The 20,685-nt window shown below is 38.6% G+C and overlaps 1 protein-coding gene across 1 annotated transcript; it reads left to right on the top strand.

Annotated features, from left to right (window-relative positions):
- LOC114519919 (tubulin polyglutamylase TTLL5-like) lies at positions 1 to 13,565 on the top strand. The gene is made up of 30 exons (XM_028540093.1): positions 1 to 468; positions 656 to 762; positions 1,033 to 1,115; positions 1,192 to 1,298; positions 1,479 to 1,542; positions 1,737 to 1,803; positions 1,895 to 1,977; positions 2,148 to 2,217; positions 2,334 to 2,418; positions 2,499 to 2,600; positions 2,704 to 2,795; positions 2,884 to 2,991; positions 3,114 to 3,195; positions 3,349 to 3,410; positions 3,574 to 3,653; positions 4,297 to 4,514; positions 4,648 to 4,710; positions 5,089 to 5,206; positions 5,281 to 5,347; positions 5,498 to 5,663; positions 5,794 to 5,865; positions 6,064 to 6,121; positions 6,719 to 6,813; positions 10,499 to 10,550; positions 10,626 to 10,714; positions 10,827 to 10,985; positions 11,485 to 11,672; positions 11,971 to 12,036; positions 12,136 to 12,919; positions 13,312 to 13,565. The coding sequence occupies exons 1-30, from the start codon at positions 335 to 337 to the stop codon at positions 13,340 to 13,342; spliced, it is 3,552 nt and encodes a 1,183-aa protein (XP_028395894.1). The 5' UTR covers positions 1 to 334; the 3' UTR covers positions 13,343 to 13,565.
- The last annotated feature ends 7,120 nt before the right edge of the window (positions 13,566 to 20,685 follow it).

Below are 20,685 nucleotides of genomic sequence, written 5' to 3'. Positions count from 1 at the left end.
TTTTACGATGAAACAACAAAAATATATTTATATTTAAAGATGTTCAAGGTACTAATGGGGGCCGATCGTTATTTTTATTTTACACGGTGAAAGCTGGATTATATTTCTTTTAATTTTTACTACGTTGCTGCTTCAGAAGGCCGTTGAATGTGTGTTTAATCAAAAGAGATCGCAATACTCACGGCTAGAAGTAGCGTATTTTATACATGCATCCAATGTTGTTTTGGTTGTAAAAATTGATAAATGATGGCATTGGAACTAACAAGTTGGTTCATAAACAAGTTTTAACTCTTCGAGTATTTGATATACGCATTTATCATCAAACTCTTTGACGATGGCAAGTTTAGATGAGTGTGAAAACTTAGATAGTATCGTCTCGTCGTGGGAACGTCCTCAAGTGGGACAGCACGGTGAAAGACAGCATGAAAATAAGCAAGATGATGAAAGATTGGAAAAGGTGAAATCAAGGTTAGTTATAAACCATTGATAATACACTGCTGATCATTCAATCAGATGCTCCTTGATTCCCACTTAGGTAGCATTTCTACAATGTGTTGAATTAATGATGGAGAACCAATACTTGTATCAGCAAGGACTGTGATCACCATTAGTTGTTCATAAATAGCTTTCTTTACTTTGCCTTATCTCATATTAGCTCCTCAATTATCCGGCATGGTGAGACAAAACGAAAGAAGTCTCTGGTGAATTTCACTGTTCAAAATATTTTCTGGGGGCTACCCCTTGAGGAGAGAACCATTGGAGGTAGGTAGTAAATCACCTTGTCATGGTTACATGCAACAGATTTGAGTATCTACACCCTATATTAGGTGGCGGTAGCCTTTATTTAGGAGGGAATGAGGGATGATAGAATACTCATCCACCTTTGAGACCTTAGCCTGTTTTATTGAAGTTGCAATTATTGTATAATTAAATATCTGTAACTGTGCTACATGATATTGTGTGTCATGTACATACCATTGACTCTAGGATGATTTACCACCTGAATGACCCTACATTTTTTTATTTATTTAGCAAAATTTCATCTGAGTTACAAGTTTGTAAAGACAGAATGCAAAATTGTGAGAAATATTTTGCATCAACATTGCTTCCAGGAGGTATATATATACTTGAATATAATTTAAATTTCTTGTACAGAGCTGCAATACAAGCAACTATAATCCTCTCTCTAAGGTGCATCAAAATAGTTCAGATTTCAACCTAATGTGGACAGGTTCACATCTTAAGCCTCACACACTACATGGACTACGGGAATTCCAGAAAGTGAATCACTTTCCCAGGTATATAAATGTCTATATATCTATCCCTGCTGTATATTAAGCTATTACCCTGGGCTATTACCAGGTTTGGTTATTGTCGGTAGAACAGAGACGTGCAGCTTTCATGGCTGTTCTGTTTCAAGTCTGAAATTTTGTATATGATAATATATTGCAATTTATAATCGTATATCCTATTTCCAGATCATATGAATTGACGCGGAAGGATAGGCTGTATCAAAACATCCAAAAGATGCAAAGCAGCAAGGTATTAGATCATTCAATATATATCATCAAAAAACATCATCTAAATGTATGCTTAGTCATGTACATGGATAACCCTATATTGCTCCAAGATTATACCTAGATGACCTCTGTTGCTCCAAGATTGTGGTTTTTAGAAGCAAGGAGTAGATGAATGAAATAAAATCCAATCCTTAACAATTTTCTATAATTTTCCAGGGATTCAGACACTTTGATTTCATTCCTGAAGCATATGTCAGCCCTGGGGAGTACAACCAGTTCTGTGGTAATATTTCTGTCTTGTAGTGTCTTAACACATATGTGTGCTAACAAAGTTTCTTGTTGTATATTGAAAAACAGAACTAATTTATTTGCAGCATCTTTTGCAAAACAAAGAGGTCTGTGGATTGTGAAGCCAGTTGCTTCCTCGCGAGGTCGTGGCATATTTCTCATTAACCATGTATGTACTGGGCTGTATTTAACAAAAATAGATCATTTTACTTATTCTGTGTTTAATTCACAGCACATGCCACGCTGGGATATATTTGATATATTATTCTATGGAGAACCAGAGCTCAGCATCTTATGTCTGTGTTTCATGCTAATTATGATCTTTCAAAACATTTACAGCCAAGTCAAATTCCTCTGGATGATACTTTGTTGGTTTCAAAATATATCTCAAATCCGTTGCTTGTTGATGGTAGGTGAAGTTTTTGAAATAGATTTTTGATGAAGATTATAACAAACTTGGGCTGCCCTATTGGTCAGATGAATTTTATATATATATCTCTGAATGTTAATTTCTTTTCTCCGAAGGCTTCAAGTTTGACCTGCGTTTATATATTGGTGTGACCTCGTTCGATCCTTTAAGAATCTACCTCTACGAAGAAGGCTTAACCAGGTAGAATAAAGCATTTCAGTGTGATAAAGCATTTCAATGATCTGTGTTATGTTAAAAGTCATTGATCTTGTTTTTTCCAGGTTTGCGACAGTGAAATACGATAAGAGTAATCGTAACATCAAAAATTCATGCATGCATTTGACAAACTACAGTGTGAACAAAAAGAATGATGATTATGTTAGGTAAGAATACTTCGGTGCCGATATGTGAGCTCAATTAATATGTGCAGTCCTGAATAATCCTTGATTAACAAAGCTTCCTTTCAAACACCAAATCTACGTTCAGTTGCAGCGATCCTGAAGTGGAAGATTACGGTAACAAATGGAGTTTTGGAGCTTTATTGAGATTTCTGAAAGCTAAAGGCATTGATACATCAAGTGAGTTCTAGGAATATCTTTCCAATTCTTTTAACAACTTTTGTTAGAAATATGCGCACACTATAATGTTTACTTTGGTTGTTTTTAGATCTTGTTTCAAAGATTGAAGATTTGATCATAAAGACAATGATTAGTGGTGAAATAGCCATTGCAACAGCCTGTAAAATGTTTGTGCCCCATCATGGGAATTGCTTTGGTGAGTAAACATATGATTTTTGTCAATTCAAAAAATAACGTATGTACTTTATGTGACTTTTAGTTTAGCTTTCTGCAAACGTTGCCACTGCATGATCAGCACAAATATTTTGTTCTCTTCAGAAATCTATGGCTTTGATGTCCTGATTGATGATAATTTGAAACCCTGGTTGATGGAAGTCAATCTGTCACCTTCAATGGCATGGTACTGTGTACTTCAAGCTGTGTGCTTTGCAATTTTTTAGTTCAGTATGCGTGATTACTAAACGTTCACTTGTTCATTGCAAAACCTCTTTATCATAACTTGCAATTATATATTATCCCCGTTGACTAAACGATAACTATTTGTCTTTTATAGTGATTCGCCGATGGATTTGAAAATTAAATCTAATCTTTTGACGGATATGTTCAATTTAACAGGTGCAGTTGCAACCGTCTAGCCGAAGCAGCTTTTGACGTGCAAAAGTGCAAAATGTGGCAGAAAATTGTGTAGAATGTCCTGTTGTTATGTCGGTTGTATGCTGTGGTTTTTAGCTTTTAGCCGTTGTATTTATCGCGAGGGAATTTCTTGTTGTTTTTCTAGGCATCCTTGCTCATGACCCGTTATTGAAGAGGGTTCCCAACAGACAGAATGTTGGAACTCATGGTCGAAACCAATTCCAGGTAGCTACTGTACCAGTTTTAATTCTAATGTACTGTAGCTGTGAGTCAATATTGAAAGAGCTCCATTTAATCGTATTCTAAACAGGAACCACCGAGTATTTTCATAAAATATGGAAAAACAGAAACTCCTTAAAAAGTAAACATTTTATGTTATAAACGTGACTCTAGTTTAGTCGAAATGTGAAATTTAATCTTGCAAAATGATTACTTTTAAAAGAGTGTTTATTGCGTAGCTATGTTCTTCTATCTTTTAAACAGTTTTATTTTGAGAGTTTAAAGGCCCTGTTACAAGGTGCAATTTTTCTTGCAACTTGCAACGCAATTCTACTTTTGAGAGATGTATATTTGGGAACAACGAAACTTTTGTGTTTATTGCACTTCATGCGCTCTTCTTCTGCAAGACTCTTTACTAATTTACATCTCTTAGAAGTAGAATTGCATTGCAAGTTTCAAGAAAACTTGCACCGTGTAACATGGCCTTAAGTCACGACAAACCAGTACAATAATGTTCAATGGCCTATTAGTTTTTCACGAAGTTTGCAAGTCAGTTGCAAAGCTCAAAACTTGGGAAGCTGTGTTTGTGAACAACGCCTGTATGAAGCGATGTTTTTGTGAAATTGACGGTGTTGATTTCTTATTGTAGAGACAGAGATGTCAGTCAGCTGGTTTGATATCAACCCGTGCTCTATCGAGCAGTTCTAGTAATTTATCAAACAGCAAAAACAAACAGATTATACAGAACAGCGAACGTGGTCTAACCACGGAGGAACTGCGTGTCATCAGAGAGACGAAAGAAGAGTACAAGAGACGCGGCCATTTTGTGCGGATATTTCCCTCACCGACATCACGAGAGTGCTACGGGTGGGTAACTGTTTCCTGTGTGGTCAGATTGTATTAAAATTTGGACATTTTCGATGTTGGTGGTAATGAAGTTCCATGGCTTCCCTTGGCAAATGTAGTTTTAAAACTTACACACGTAATTCAATATTTAAAGCTCGTATCTGGAGTACAGAACAACGAATAATAGAATGCTGTTTGCAAGACTCTTTCTTGACAAGTAAGACTTGGTTATCTATGATGTGGTATGTTATGGTACAGTATGGTGTGGTGTGGTGTGGTGTGGTGTGGTGTGGTGTGGTGTGGTGTGGTGTGGTGTGGTGTGGTGTGGTGTGGTGTGGTGTGGTATGGTATGGTATGGTATGGTATGGTATGGTATGTATGGTGGTTGGTGGGTGGTGTGGTGTGGTGTGGTGTGTGTGTGTGGTGTGGTGTGTGTGTGTGTGGTGTGGTGGGTGGTATGGTGTGGTGGTGTGGTATGGTGTAGTGTGGTGTGGTGGGGTATGGCATGGTAATGGTAATGGTAATGGTAATGGTAATGGTAATGGTAATGGTATGGTATGGTATGATATTCTAAAATACAGTATTATATTCACAGGTCTACACCAACCATCACGTACGATGAGAACAATGTCCCAATCGTGGCAAGTCTGTATACCCACGGTCAAACACTAAATGAACGAATGATCTGTTACGAACGTCAGTTACCTTCATTGGTTAGTAAAAACTGTTCATTTGAGGACGTTAATGATTACTATACACTCAAATAGAGATGTCGTTCATTTCTTAGGAGACAACTCGACAGCAACCACAGGTTTTAAAGCGATCGGAAAGTGTCGTCAATGCCGATGATAAATGTAAGTAAACGAGCCGGAGAGTGCATGCCACCAGATTCTTCAGATTAACTTCATGAAAATTTGGCAACAACTGCCTGTGAGCTAGATTTCAAAGGAAACTTCAAGGAAACGATACAACAGTACAGTAACTCGTCCTAACTTTTTGTTTAGTCTCCCACCATAAAGAATCGTTAGCCCAAGGTGAATTAGAAGACCGTCACACGGAAGTTGTGTTTACAAATGAAAAGGGGAGCTTTCCAATCGCCCAGGATGCTGATGTCACCAATCATAGAATTGTTCACATGGATGAAGTTATCAACTTGGCGGGAAATTTGAAGTAAGATAATTATTTCGTTTTATTTGTGTTCTTATAGGATATATCCTGAAAGAAATGCACGGAACTTTCCTGTTTGCTGTATTTTTATGCAAAGGATGCAAAGTAAAAACTGTCATATTTCTTATTTCAGCAAACTGCAAGCTCGCAAAGCTTTCGCTATGTATTTACGTCGAGTCAAGGAAAGATTGTTGGTGGAAGTGAGGTGAGAATCAAGCGATACGGAATTACATTGGTTAAAACCAGTCTCGGGTTGCATTTTTCGAGAGTAAAGCTCAAATTAAGCCACTCGGTTTTGGCAGAAAATCTTTGATAAATCTTTATAAATTCTGTTCATGAATTTTCATTCTGTGAAACTGATTTACAAAGTTTGAATGGCTGAAAGTATTTCTTTTTCGACTAGTTCTGCGTGTGAAGACTCTGACGATGATGAAGACAAGGACAAACAAGACGATCAAATGGTAAAAGAGAAATTGTAGCTTAAAACTAGTTTTCATCATGTAGTAACACTGGATCAATAAGAGATGATCCTAACTGGACCTCTAGGAAGAACAGTTTAGAACTGATAGAGCTATCCAGTATAAATAAAGTTAGTTTAGTTTAGGTTTCCTCCTGTAGTAACACTGGATCAATAAGAGATGATCCTTACTGGACCTCTAGGAAGAACAGTTTAGAACTGATAGAGCTATCCAGTATAAATAAAGTTAGTTAAGTTTAGGTTTCCTCCTGTAGTAACACTGGATCAATAAGAGATGATCCTTACTGGACCTCTAGGAAGAACAGTTTAGAACTGATAGAACTATCCAGTATAAATAAAGTTAGTTTAGTTTAGGTTTCCTCCTGTAGTAACACTGGATCGATAAAAGATGATCCTTTCTGGACCTCTAGGAAGAACAGTTTAGAACTGATAGAACTATCCAGTATAAATAAAGTTAGTTTAGTTTAGGTTTCCTCCTGTAGTAACACTGGATCGATAAAAGATGATCCTTTCTGGACTTCTAGGAAGAGTCTTCGTTAATCTCGTTATAATCCATCGTTACCATCATCAATTGTTGTAGAATTTGGTGATCCGGTTCTTAAAACGAGCGGCTAAAAATCTTCGTCAGGAGTTCAAAGTTATTATCCCAAGTCATAAACTACCACAGCACGACAGGTGAGCTCAGAACATATGCATGTTTTGAAATAAATCGTAATTTTGTTGTCAGTTTTAATGATCCGGTTATATATTAATCTTTCTTATACCTTAAATTAAAAAACGATTTGTAATTATTTGACACCCAATGTGGTATAACAACTGCCTATAAAATAGACAAAAAAACACTTCTCGACGTTTCAACCTAAAGCCTTCCTCAGGAGATTTCATGTTGAATATATCACGCTATAATTCATACACAATGTTTTTGTCTATTTTGGGCAGTTGTTACACCACATTTAATGCGATTCAAGTTGTTCTTATATTTGATCTGCAATTTTCATTAATTTTCATGACCTAAAACTAAACTAAACTAAAAACACGAAGCCCTCAATGAAAAGAAATATAGGTAATTGTGTTCGCTGTGTAATTAAAAAAAACTAATATACTTGAAAGCCGACAAACGGAACTAATATGTGCGTGGCATCTGCATGTTATAAATTAAAGGAGGGAAATAAAACTTTTTGTATTCAGCCTTTGGCGTTTATGAAAGAAGGATGGCGTCTCTTGTAAGTCGAGTCGTGTTTCTGACACTGCTCGTTTTCAAAACAACTTCAGTATCAACTGATCCACCAGCAAGCGACAGAAAACCCAGTGAATACAATTTCAGGAGACAAACGTCTGTTTCTACCGCGAAGAATGAAAGTCATCAATCCGAAGAACTACAAAAACGTAATTTGACCGAAGAGTGTGCGAATCGTTCTTGCATAGGACGCGTTAAAACGATTTACCCAACCACAGACTCGCCACCCGCTTGCTATTGCGATGAACTCTGTCAAGCTATGAAAGATTGTTGCTACGATTATGTTCCATTGAACAGAAGCAGTGAGTTGTCGCTTTCTGAATTCAATTCGACATGGTCCTGCCTGAAATTTGGTACTGTAGAGGTATGGATGATAGTCAACTGCACAGAATCCTGGACGGATGCGGTGATTCTCTCGAAATGCATCAACGTTCCGCGAACGCTCAATTCCTCAACATATGCGGAGTTTATTCCCGTGGTGGGAGCTGACAATCTGACGTATCGAAACCAGTATTGTGCCATATGTAACTATCAGAATAACTTTGATCATTGGAGTCTGAAAATCGACGTTTATCCGGCTGGCGTTAGCGATTTTAGCGAGCTAATGGACTTCCTAGTTAACTATTACGGTGCGAAAATGAACAATCTTCCTATTCCAAAGGAAAAACTACATCCTCGGAGGTACTGTCTCAAGTCTGCGTCTACTTGCGGAGCTAGTCACAATGATACTGTGGTCAAAAAATGCCTGTACGGCAAGGTTGGTATCGTATACAAAGGAATCCTACCCTATAAAAACAAGGATTGTGCAATTTGTAATGATATCACACTGGACAAAATATCTTGCGGTCCAAGAATCTCTCCTAACCGGAGTCGTGAGGGGCCGCCAGTCTTAGCAAGTTACGATTTCTTTGTCAATATTGATTTCAGAAACTCCCAAAAGACAAGGTTCGTTTTCTCGGAAAATTGCGCAGATATATTCGATAGTCATCTGAAAAAGTGCGTTACTCACAAGGAGCTTGTTTCTCTTGAGAAATCCCCGCTGGATAAATACAGAATTGCCCTTTGGGTGAAGTCAGCAAAAGATCTGCCACATAGGAATCGCACTGCAGTAATTGCACAGTTTTTAAACGACGTCTCAGAGTCAAATATACAAAATCCAAGGCGAGAGTTTCTTAGCAGCGAAGGTGGTTACACTTATATTTTGATATTTGACGTGGAACTTACATTCGTTCAAAGTGGTGAATCATCCAGAAATGACACAAGTGATGCAGATGTTGCTTCGGGAACCTATTCGATTAGGAAATTCATCCAGACCTTTTCCAAGCCGTTCAGCGTTCTGTTTGGTACTCAATACATTACAGTTTTCAAGAGCACGTATCGTAGACTGGCGTGTTTTGGTCTCAAAACTTACAACGTTTCCGAATACGTCAAAATGCGGGACCAGATATTCGTGAATAGCACCGGAAAGTATTATTCGTCAGACGAATATTTTGAAAGCGGTGAAAAGAATGGAAGTATTCAAATCTGTGAGCAACAGTTGCCAGGTGAATGCGACGGTCGTTATATTAAATACAATAGGAGTGAATTTAAGGTGGCACAAGATAGTTTATCGCTATTTCATAAAGAGACAAATGATTTGTATCGTTTTAACGAATACACCGTCCAAGGGGACACTGTGTTTATCTGTCATGAAGTATCCTCGCTTATCACTGGTGACAATATTCGCGGCCTCATTACCATCATCTCATGTACTCTATCAGTGGTTGGTCTGGTGTGTGTGCTCATTACGTACTCCTTATTCTCCTTGCTAAGGACACCCCCCGGGAAGAATATCATAAACTTAGCTCTGGCTTTGTTAATATGCAATGTTCTATGGTTGATACGGGGGTGGACGGCAAATCCGCGTCTGCTGTGCATCGTAATGACCTTCCTCCGACCGTACTTCATATTAGTTTCACTGACGAGCATGGGCAAAATTGCGCATGACACCATGGGGTTGTTCACTGACCCTATAAGGCATCAACGCAGGAACACATCACGTCCTATAATATTTCTCCTAGTCTGGTTCATACCAGTACTTCATGTTACCACATGCCTTACACTCTGGTATTACGGCATACTAACAGTTAGCCATCAGGAATGCTTGATAACCGGAGCATATAACTACATTGTCATTTTTGTACCTGCGTGTATCTCAATGTTCTACAATATAGTTTGCCTTGCACGAAGTATCTCGGCGATGCGTAAACTGGAACAAAACGGCAAAATGTTGCGGGCTCAAAAACAAGAGAAAGGCTCGCTGTTTGTGTACATTAAATTATCCACCCTCCTCGGGTTAGGATGGACTTCCTCTTTCATCGCCGTAATTTTCCCTGAATTTTCCTACGTGTTCATTTTCCTCACGTTGTCTCAGGGATTGTATATATTTCTTGCTTTCGTTTGTAATAAGAACGTTTTAGTCTTGTATCAAAAACTGTTGAAAGGACAGTCGAGCTCTCGTCAGACAAGCATGCGCGAATCAGCAATAAACGGGTCTTTTAAAATGGAGTGATTATAAACTGATCTTTTAAAATGGAGTGATTATAAACTGATCTTTTAAAATGGAGTGATTATAAACTGATCTTTTAAAATGGAGTGATTATAAACTGTGCATAAACCTGTAGCTTGTATGATAATGTAATTAGATATCTTTCCTAGAAACAGAGATTTTTGTTGTTTTACTTTTCAAATATATGTTCATTGCTGTCTTGGATTATGAAGGGACATCTGGTTGTGTGAAAACATAGTTTAGGTTTACTCTAGTTTTGCCAAATATACACCAACAACAGACCGACATTTCTGAGTCAGTGTTTTTGGAACTACGCACACAAGACCAGTTAACCAAAATTCAACGAAGCCTGAGATGATTTTGAGTTTTGAGGTATTAAAAAAAGTCTTCATGACACCAAAAAAGCAAATGATATTGTCTATAATGACTACGCCACTGCCGGGATCATGTCATTTACTCATTTCAATACCTCAAAATCATTTCATTCTTTATTAAATCTCGGCTAATCGGGATTGTGTAAACACAGCCTGTTATACAACCAGCCTCATTGCATCCATGCAATTCTTTCTCTTCAGGCGACGAATGTTGGCACAGCAACTGGGAGACTTCGTTCATATTTATGACAAGGTATATTGCATTATGGCTACCATTCTTACGTCTGTGTTTATGCATGGAAGTTATATCTCTGTCTTGATGTCACAGGAAACAGCTCAAATGAAAAATACTCCAGAAATCAGCGACACTGATACAATTTCTGATGAGGATTTCAAAACATTTTTGAACTTAGCGAGGTAGGTTCCCTCCAAGAGTCTTTTCCCGTCTCGAAAACACTTCGCAATTAAATTTGAAAGAGTTCTTGTTTCCTTGTCGTTTTAATATTATGTTTTGTTTTGCTTTCATCAGCGAGAACGACTTGGAGGAACTATTGACTCGTTACACCAGGCTAAGTAATAATGCCAGCATATTTCTTGGAAGCTCACCAAGCCAGCCAGCTAGCAGCCAATGGAAAGCGACTAAACCACCTTTACAACGTCAAACTGAAACGAGGAAACATTTGAGAAGGTACAGTAAATAAGTTCAGATTTCCTCCTGTAGTAAGACTGGATCAATAAGAGATGATCCTTACTGGACCTCTAGGAAGAACAGTTTGGAACTGATAGAGCTATCCAGTATAAATAAAGTTAGTTTAGTTTAGGTTTCCTCCTGTAGTAACACTGGATCAATAAGAGGTGATCCTTACTGGACCTCTAGGAAGAACAGTTTGGAACTGATAGAGCTATCCAGTATAAATAAACTTAGTTTAGTTTAGGTTTCCTCCTGTAGTAACACTGGATCAATAAGAGATGATCCTTACTGGACCTCTAGGAAGAACAGTTTAGAACTGATAGAGCTATCCAGTATAAATAAAGTTAGTTTAGTTTAGGTTTCCTCCTGTAGTAACACTGGATCAATAAGAGATGATCCTTACTGGATCTCTAGGAAGAACAGTCTAGAACTGACAGACTTCTATCTTTGAAGTAGCTCTGTTAAATATGCTTATCAGTTCATTTGTTGATTCCAGTCACAGTGCTCACGCACTCTCAACCCAGGATGATGGAAACAAACGCAAAGCAGAGCAGTCCAGGACACAATCAGCGATATCAGATCAGAACCGAAGACTGGCTGGTGCAATTGCTGCTTATGGAAAATCGTTGGACGTAAATAAGACACGAAAGCGTCCCGCTTCTGCCAATGTTTCCACTGAACGAAGTACGCATCTTTAGTTAATGGCAGCGTTTGTTGATTTCTTCACCTCGTCTAGGGTCGTCTAGGGTCTTCCCCAGACCTGGGCGGAGGGATTGTATATTCATCTTTACCGCTTTTGAAAAGATCTTTTGATAGTTTCTGCTTTAGCAATTGCGGCACGGTTCGTCTCCGAGAACCTTTGATTCATCATGTAGTGACAATGACAAAGATTGCTCCTGGAATCCTGAATGCTAGATGTTGATCAACAGCATTCTGAGCTGTCAGACTATCTTCAATAAAAGATATTTATGTTTATCTTTAGAGCGGATGTCCAGTGCTTCCTTCAATCGTCCCATATCAGCCAAGAATACCGGAGCTGTTGCCCATGGTAAGCCATGATACTCTCTACCTTGAAGGGAAAGAAACTCCATTGACTTTCCTAATTCATTATCTGCAAGCATTGTATGTTGTATTTTCTCGTTGCCAGAGAGAATAGCTAGAGAGAAGTCTGTTTCTGAGGCTTTGAAGCAACTGGCAAAACGACGAGCAATTCGTCAGTACAGCGCCCGACCCCCGGTGAAAATTGAAACCAACAAGTGGATGCATCCCGTCGAAAATACGGATAATTCTGCTGATAGTAGCGACAATCTGATGATTAATAGGGTACCTTCAAGTACAGATAGGGTCCCTATGAGGACAAGTAAGGTCGCTGCTAGACCTATACGTACATCAGTTGATAACAGCGAAGATGGATGGATGGTTAATGAAGGCTATATAGGTATAAATCTTGATGATGATAAAGTGACTGGTTGGACAAGTGATGTACACAAGGGTACACAAGGTGATAGAAGAACTGCCAATGCCGACCGGGGGTTTTTCACTTCAGCTCACAACGAACTCCAAGTCAGTTCAAAGCCAACACATTCCAGGGAAATCGTAGAGACTAAACGTTCCGAGGAAAAACTCCAGGAGACCTATTCGGATAACAGGGGACATCCTATGGATAAACAAGGTTCTTCTGTGAAGAAAAATATTCCCTCCAGGGTGATAAGGATCCCCTGTGGTGACGAGGATACAGATGTTGCCAAAACAGGTGACACTATGGATAAATTAGGATCGGCAAGAGAGGACTACAACAAACACATGCAAATGTTGATTGAAAGACTGGCGGCTCATAAGTTCAGCAAACCAAATATGGAGGCAGTCATTCCCAAGCCTCCAGCCAGACCGCGGTCTGCAAAACGACCAGTCAGTGCTCAGCGAATGTCAAGGTAATTTCATACTTACAAATTCCTATAAACTGCATATTAATCATCTCTGGTTATTTTTAAACAATATTCAGTCTTCACTCACTTTCACTAGAATTACTCTCCCCGCCAGTTTGACTGTACTTCTGTTTGATTCACTCCCCCCAGTTTGACTGTACTTCTGTTAAATTCACTCCCCCCAGTTTGACTGTACTTCTGTTTGATTCACTCCCCCAGTTTGACTGTACTTTCACTCCCCCCAGTTTGACTGTACTTCTGTTTGATTCACTCCCCCCAGTTTGACTGTACTTTCACTCCCCCCAGTTTGACTGTACTTCTGTTTGATTCACTCCCCCCCAGTTTGACTGTACTTCTGTTTCACGTTCTTCACGCACTCGATTTTGAATTTTTTGTAGAATAACAACAAGTCATGGCAGTTTGATCTAGTTAAGGATAAAAATAGAGTTGCTTCACGAATGGTCGCTAGAGATAATTTGCAAGAGCCTCATCAAATACTTTTGTTCACGAGACGTTTTTGTAGAATAGATAATATACGCTATAAAAGGGAGCCCACGATAAACCGAGAAAGGGTTTTTATATATTTTATTGTAAATTTAGCAGTATTTATAGAATTATAGATTACAAATACACATTATTAAAACGCCTGTTACGAAGGTCATGATGTATTCATGGTACTTGCTTGATTATGATTTAACATTACAATATCACTGCGTCACGATCCAGTGATATGCTGTTCCATTCCATTGTTTTCATTGTTTTAAATCTCAAATCAATGCTCCCCGTGTCATTAAATCACTCGTTTTTCGACTTTAAGCATATGCATGCCTATTGCCTAAACATTTATTCAAATTTTCAAGTTCAGTGTTGTTCATTGTGCAAGAAAGTTTGAACTTTAAACAAAAGTTGTTGTCAATATTTTACACAAGGAATCCAGAATACCTCTTCGCCTTTCTATCCAGGCTTGATCATCCTTTGAAAGCAATTTCGTGAACTATACCGTGGCGATTTTAATCGAAGGTTAGTTCGTTTAGCTTGCCTTGGCTTGTGCTATAAGTTTCGCAATTTAGTGTAGGTTACTTTATGCTGCAGTAAGTTACTGTGGTAATAGCATGATCGTTTGACTATGAGTTAGTTTCTTACAACAATGATCTCAAACGTGATGATAAAGTGTAGGTAATATTCTACAATAAACTGTCGTGGTTTGTGTCTGAACTACCTGAGAAAGATATCTTAAACGTGTTGGTCCAGTGTAGGTAGTATTCTACAATAAGCTGTCATGGTTTGTGTCTGAACTACCTGAGAAAGATATCTCAAACGTGGTAGTCTAGTGTAGGTAGTATTCTACAATAAGCTGTCGTGGTTTGTGTCTGAACTACCTTATCTCAAACGGGTCTATAAATCTAGCGAGAATATAACATATCATGTCTTTCCACCTTTATTAGTTTCCGTTGCAAGATTAATAATCTGACTCTAGCGTTAAAACATTAATCACAAATGAAATATTTATAAATATTCTCTTTCGTTGTGCGAGACTGCTAGCCTGCAACGCAGACTATATATTGGGGTATATATAGTCTGCGTTGCAGGCTACGAGACTGCCTGACTCGAAAGAAATGCCGAAAGCCTTGGGCTCGCTTAGAAAAAAACAATCATCCTTGATTTCATTTTCCAAAATAATTATTTTTCTATCACGTGTTTGAGTAAAAGTTTATTGGAAAAATAATCCACTCTGTTTCAAATAAACTTTGTTCGCGAGACGATTTCAATTTTAATTAATGAGATCCATATTTCTCTCGTTTAATTAAACGTATTTTTATTAAAACCCTCGGCATGTGTGACACAGTGAATCAGTTGATTGTTTCGTTGAGTTTAAACGCGTCTGAAAAGTTTTTGAGGATGATGAAAGTCTTTCGTTGTTTAAGTCTGATATTAGTATTACTGTCTGTGTCAGCGGATTATGAAACATCAGAGGAGGAAACATCAGATGAGCCATCAGAGGAGAAAACATCAGATAAACCATCAGAGGAAAAAACATCAGATGAGCCATCAGAGGAGAAAACATCAGATGAGCCATCAGAAGAAAAAACATCAGATGAGGAAACATCAGATAGTAACACAGGAGGAAATGATACGTATCAAGTGATAGGGTCAAAAAATACAACGGACTACCTGTCTTGTCAGAATCGGCCTTGCACGAACCAATTCGCTTCTGCCGTGACCGCCACTTACTATTGTGATGCATATTGTAAATCATTACAAGACTGCTGCGATGATTATTCACAGGTTTGTAATAAAACAGACGCTCAGAGTAGCCTCAACTTAGCCTTGTCCTGTGTTAATATTGGTGAAAAATGTTACTGGATGAAAACAAACTGTTCAAAATCGTGGCAAAATCCTGAAGTTGCGTCACGATGTTTCCATGCGCCATTACGCCTCACCTCTTCATCGTACATGGATTATATTCCCGTGTTAGGCAGCAACAATATAACCTACAGGAACCAACATTGTGCACAATGCAACCATCAGAATCATTTCGAGTTCTGGCTTTTAAAAGCTCCGCTAGACTTCATTCCCGCACGTCAGTTTGAAAGCGTCGAAGATTTCATTGATTTTCTTGACGAAGCTGAAGGGGAAAGTGCGATCGAGAATATTGTTTCGCCTGATGAAGATATGCCTGGCAGATACTGTCATTTCCAGGAAAACGATGGAATAGAAAGAGTGCCCGACTTCTATCTTACCATAAATATCAAGCGTCAATCTCGTTTTGAAGGATACTCGTTTAATCACGAATGCCCCTCCAAAACGTACGACTACCACCTTAAGGTTTGCGTGATGGCAAATGACATAGTCCCCCCCGTTGACGCGCTCTTGGATACGTTCAGGGTTGCAGTTTGGCTCATCTCAGCAAACAGTGTCTCGTTAACCGACTTTCAAAAACGCTTGACAGACGTGGAACCAACCAATATTTTTAATGGTAAAACTGAAGATCTGCGCGCTACAAAGATACAATTGATAACATTCGATGTTAAATTAACTTTGAACCAAAGTATAGAGTTGTTAAAGAAGAACAATCCGAAAGTTGAGAAAAAATCTTCAAGTGGTTATTCTATTTTAAAGTTTTTAAAGCCATTCGATCGACCATTCACTTTTCTTCTTGGTACGAGCACCGTCAAAGTTATTAAAACCTCTTCGCGTCGTCTTGGCTGCATTGGGCTTCAAACATACAAATCATCTGAATATGCAGACATGGGAAATGGTATCGTATACGTGTTCAAAATGAAGCGAAATTACACCAGAGTTCAGTATTTCGTGGATGAATCTTCGCCTGGTCTGATAAAAGTTTGTGATCGACAACTGCCAAGCGATTGTGAAGGGCTGTACATCAAATACAAACGAAATGATTTCGAAGTACGAAATAATCTTTCATTGTACTATAAGCCTCAGGGAAAACTGTACAAGTTTGGTGAATATACATTAGATAATGATACAGTTTTTATTTGTCAAAAAGTACATGAAGATGATGGTAATGTTGTTCGAGAGTATCTCACATTCATCGGACTGTGTTTATCATTATTTTGTTTGGTCGTTGTTTTTGTAACTTATATAACATTCTCGAAACTTAGAACTGGACCAGGCAAAGATGTGATCAATTTGACCATTGGCCTGGTGCTGTTCATTGTGACGTGGTTTGTGAGCCACAGACTGGTCCAGCATCGTTCAGCTTGCATCATAACCGCATTCGCGATTCAATACTTCATGTTGCTCGTGCACGTGAGCATGGCGAAGATCGCGCATGATACCATGCGTATGTTCACTGACCCAATTGCTCATCAACGCAAGAGCACAGCTCATAAAATGAAATCCTTCTTCCTGCTGTGGTTAATTCCGATGGTTTATGTCGCAGTGTGTTTTACATTATATCATTTCAATGTTCTTGACGTACAGCATACACAAATGTGTTGGTTCTCAGGACAACACGTTTACATTATCGCGTATCTACCAGTCTGCATCGCAACGGCCTTCAATATACTCTGCTTTATTCGAAGTATCTACAAGATGCGTCACCTGGAACAAAGTGGTCAAATGCTACGGGCTCAAAAACAGAAAAAGAATTCAATGTTTATCTACATCAAGGTTGCAATCCTTCTTGGGTTAGGTTGGGCATCCAGTTTCATCGCTGTCCCTTTTGAAGAGTTCTCCTATGTCTTCATCGTTTTGACGACATTTCAAGGAGTCTACATTTTTCTTGCATTCATCTGTAAAAAGAATGTACTTCTCTTGTATAGGAAACTACTTTGTAAGATTACAACACCCAGCATGGAACAGCGCAGTTCAACTAATTAAGGTGTACATACATATGCTTATGAGTCGCGTTACTATTGCAGTTTAGTCTGTAGTTTGGAAAGCATTGTCAGTCGAAACAGAATGTGAGACAATCAATCTAGCACGGCTCTTCGAACTGTCATTATTCGTGTTGAATATGTACATCACGAATATCAATTTCATTCGAAGTAATCAATCTTTTTGCGAGCAATATAAAATGTCTAAATTCAACAACATTGTTACATTAAATACTATCAAATGTTATTAATTTTACACGGATAAGTTATTTGATGAAGTAAGGGAAATATTTTTTGGGAGATAAGCAGTTGGTTAATGGAAAAAACGAAGGTAAACGATCCGATTCAACACACTAATCAATATCTCGAGACCTTGGCTTGGCTTTGGTGGAAACTGTATCCAATGTTCATAGATAATTGACAGAGTTCGTCCTTCCTTCATGTATGGGATCAGTGAAATTATATTGGGAAAGTAATTCCCTTCACATTCAAATTAACTGGAGTTTAGATAATTGCAAACAACGACCTTATATTGAGTTGATGCGTTTTTAATTAAACTCTCAACAATTATATCTACGTTTTGTAAAGTGACGCGCGGTTCTGTAACGGTCAAATCTGTCGAGAAAAACAACGTTTAAAATAGCTTGCAACAGTTTTAATATCACAATTTCAGAATGAGATCAGGTATTTTTCATTGCTCTATAATTATGGCGGTTTTGATGACGACAGCCCAGCGAAGAATGTCGGATAAACCCGGAAGAAGACGACAAGAGTTGAATTCAACCGACCCCTGTGATGCCCTTGTTCAAACCAACATTCGTAGTAAAAAATCTTTGACAAGGCCAAGGCCAAGCCTTGAAAGATATACAAAGAAAAATGTTCAATTTTACCAAAATGCTACGTTAAATAACACAACTTGTCCACACCGTTCATTGTCTTGCGAGCAAAGGTCTTGCCTGGATCGCTCCACTTTCGTTGATGAATTCACTTGTTACTGTGATGGATATTGTGAATTCTTCCAGGATTGCTGCTACGATTATTCAAGCGCTTGTAGTAACAAAACAGAATCTCAAAAAAACTTCACCTTAGCCAAATTGGAGGATATGTTATCGGCGTGGTCTTGCGTTAGCATTGGTGTAAAAGTTTATTGGATGAAGACAAACTGTTCAAAGTGGTGGCACAATGCTAAGGTTGCTCAACGATGTCTCAATCTACCATTGCAGTTTAATTCTTCAACGTACATGGATTATATTCCCGTGTTAGGCAGCGACAATATAACCTACAGAAACCAACATTGTGCACAATGCAACCATCAAAATCATTTCGAGTTCTGGCTTTTAAAACTCTCGCTTGGAATCCTACCGTCAGACGATCGAAGCGTCGAAGATTTAATCGATATTGTCGTTGAATCCGGACGAGCTGCGAAGCCAGAGAACGATGTTGTGCCTGATGTGAATATGCCTTACAGATACTGTCCTAAAGTTACTTCAAATTGCATTTACAATTTAACATTTGAAAAGGTAAACGCTTGTTTAGAAGGTAAAGCGGAGCTTGTGCAATCAAACGATATCTATTCTGAAGTATATAAGAATAAGCACTGCGCATTTTGTAACGGGGTGGTCAATCCAGCCTGTGGATGGAGCGGTTATGGCAGGATAAACAATTTTAAAAAGATCTCTGACTTCTACATCACTATAAATATCAAACATGAATCTCATTCTGTAGGATACTCACTCAATTACGAATGCCGCTTCAAAACGTACGACCATCACCTTAAGGCTTGCGTGAAGGGGAGCGACATAGTCCCCCCCGTTGACGCACCCTTGGATATGTACAGGGTTGCACTCTGGTTCATCTCAACGTGTCCCATCTCCTTAACCGATGTTCAGAGCTTCCTGACCGACGTCGAACCATCGAATATTTTTGATGCCGGCAAAGCTACAACTCTACAAAAAAACATGCGTATGATCAAGTTCGATGTTAAATTGACACTGAATCAAAGTATAGATTTATTAACAACAAATAATCCTAGAGTCTACCAATTTTCTTCAAGGAGTTATTCTGTTTTAAGATTTATAAAACCATTCGTTCGACCGTTAACTGTTCATCTTGGTACGAGAACTGTCGAAATTACAAAAACCTCTTCGCGTCGTCTTGGCTGCATTGGGCTTCAAACATACAAATCATCTGAATATGCAGACATTGGAAATGGTGTGGTATACGTGTTCAAAATGAAACGAAATTACACCAGAGTTCAATATTTCGTGGATGAATCTTCGCCTGGTCTGATAAAAGTTTGTGATAGACAACTGCCAAGCGATTGTGAAGGGTTGTACATCAAATACAAACGAAATGATTTCGAAGTACGAAATAATCTTTCATTGTACTATAAGCCTCAGGGAAAACTGTACAAGTTTGGTGAATATACATTAGATAATGATACAGTTTTTATTTGTCAAAAAGTACATGAAGATGATGGTAATGTTGTTCGAGAGTATCTCACATTCATCGGACTGTGTTTGTCATTATTTTGTTTGATCGTTGTTTTTGTAACTTATATAACATTCTCGAAACTCAGAACTGGACCAGGCAAGGATGTGATCAATTTGACCATCGGCCTGGTGCTGTTCATTGTGATGTGGTTTGTGAGCCACAGACTGGTCCAGCATCGTTCAGCTTGCATCATAACCGCATTCGCGATTCAATACTTCATGTTGCTCGTGCACGTGAGCATGGCGAAGATCGCGCATGATACCATGCGTATGTTCACTGACCCAATTGCTCATCAACGCAAGAGCACAGCTCATAAAATGAAATCCTTCTTCCTGCTGTGGTTAACTCCGATGGTTTATGTCGCAGTGTGTTTTACATTATATCATTTCAATGTTCTTGACGTAAAGCATACACAAATGTGTTGGTTCTCAGGACAACACGTTTACATTATCGCGTATCTACCTGTTTGCATCGCAATGGCCTTCAATATACTCTGCTTTACTCGAAGTATTTACAAGATGCGTCGCCTGGAGCAAAGTGGTCAAATGCTACGGGCTCAAAAACAGAAAAAGAGTTCAATGTTTATCTACATCAAGGTTGCAATCCTTCTTGGGTTAGGTTGGGCATCCAGTTTCATCGCTGTCCCTTTTGAAGAGTTTTCCTATGTCTTCATCGTTTTGACGACATTTCAAGGAGTCTACATTTTTCTTGCATTCATCTGTAAAAAGAATGTACTTCTCTTGTATAGGAAACTACTCTGTCAGAAAAGAGAAACCCTCCGTTGCACTGTGCAGTGAAACTAAAGTATTATAATATTGGGCATCGCGTATGTAAGACCAGGGAAAAATAGGATTAACAAATACCCAACCATTGTACCTCACTACCTTATCTGTTACAAAAGTATCGTGGACTAGAATATACTGTGTACCACACACA

Source organism: Dendronephthya gigantea, unplaced genomic scaffold (assembly GCF_004324835.1).
Source record: "Dendronephthya gigantea isolate DGI-Jeju-01 unplaced genomic scaffold, DenGig_1.0 000015F, whole genome shotgun sequence".
Lineage (NCBI taxonomy): Eukaryota > Metazoa > Cnidaria > Anthozoa > Malacalcyonacea > Nephtheidae > Dendronephthya > Dendronephthya gigantea.
The sequence above is the reverse complement of the archived record's forward strand: the minus strand, read 5'-3'. Positions and strand labels throughout refer to the sequence as shown.

Bases quoted from the DNA above. Each gene is read 5' to 3' on its own strand.
- LOC114519919 (XM_028540093.1), top strand. From the start codon at position 335: ATGGCAAGTTTAGATGAGTGTGAAAACTTAGATAGTATCGTCTCGTCG. The intron at 1,543-1,736 runs GTATTAGATCAT...ATAATTTTCCAG, and splicing joins AAAAGATGCAAAGCAGCAAG to GGATTCAGACACTTTGATTT. The intron at 5,348-5,497 runs GTAAGTAAACGA...CTTTTTGTTTAG, and splicing joins CGTCAATGCCGATGATAAAT to TCTCCCACCATAAAGAATCG.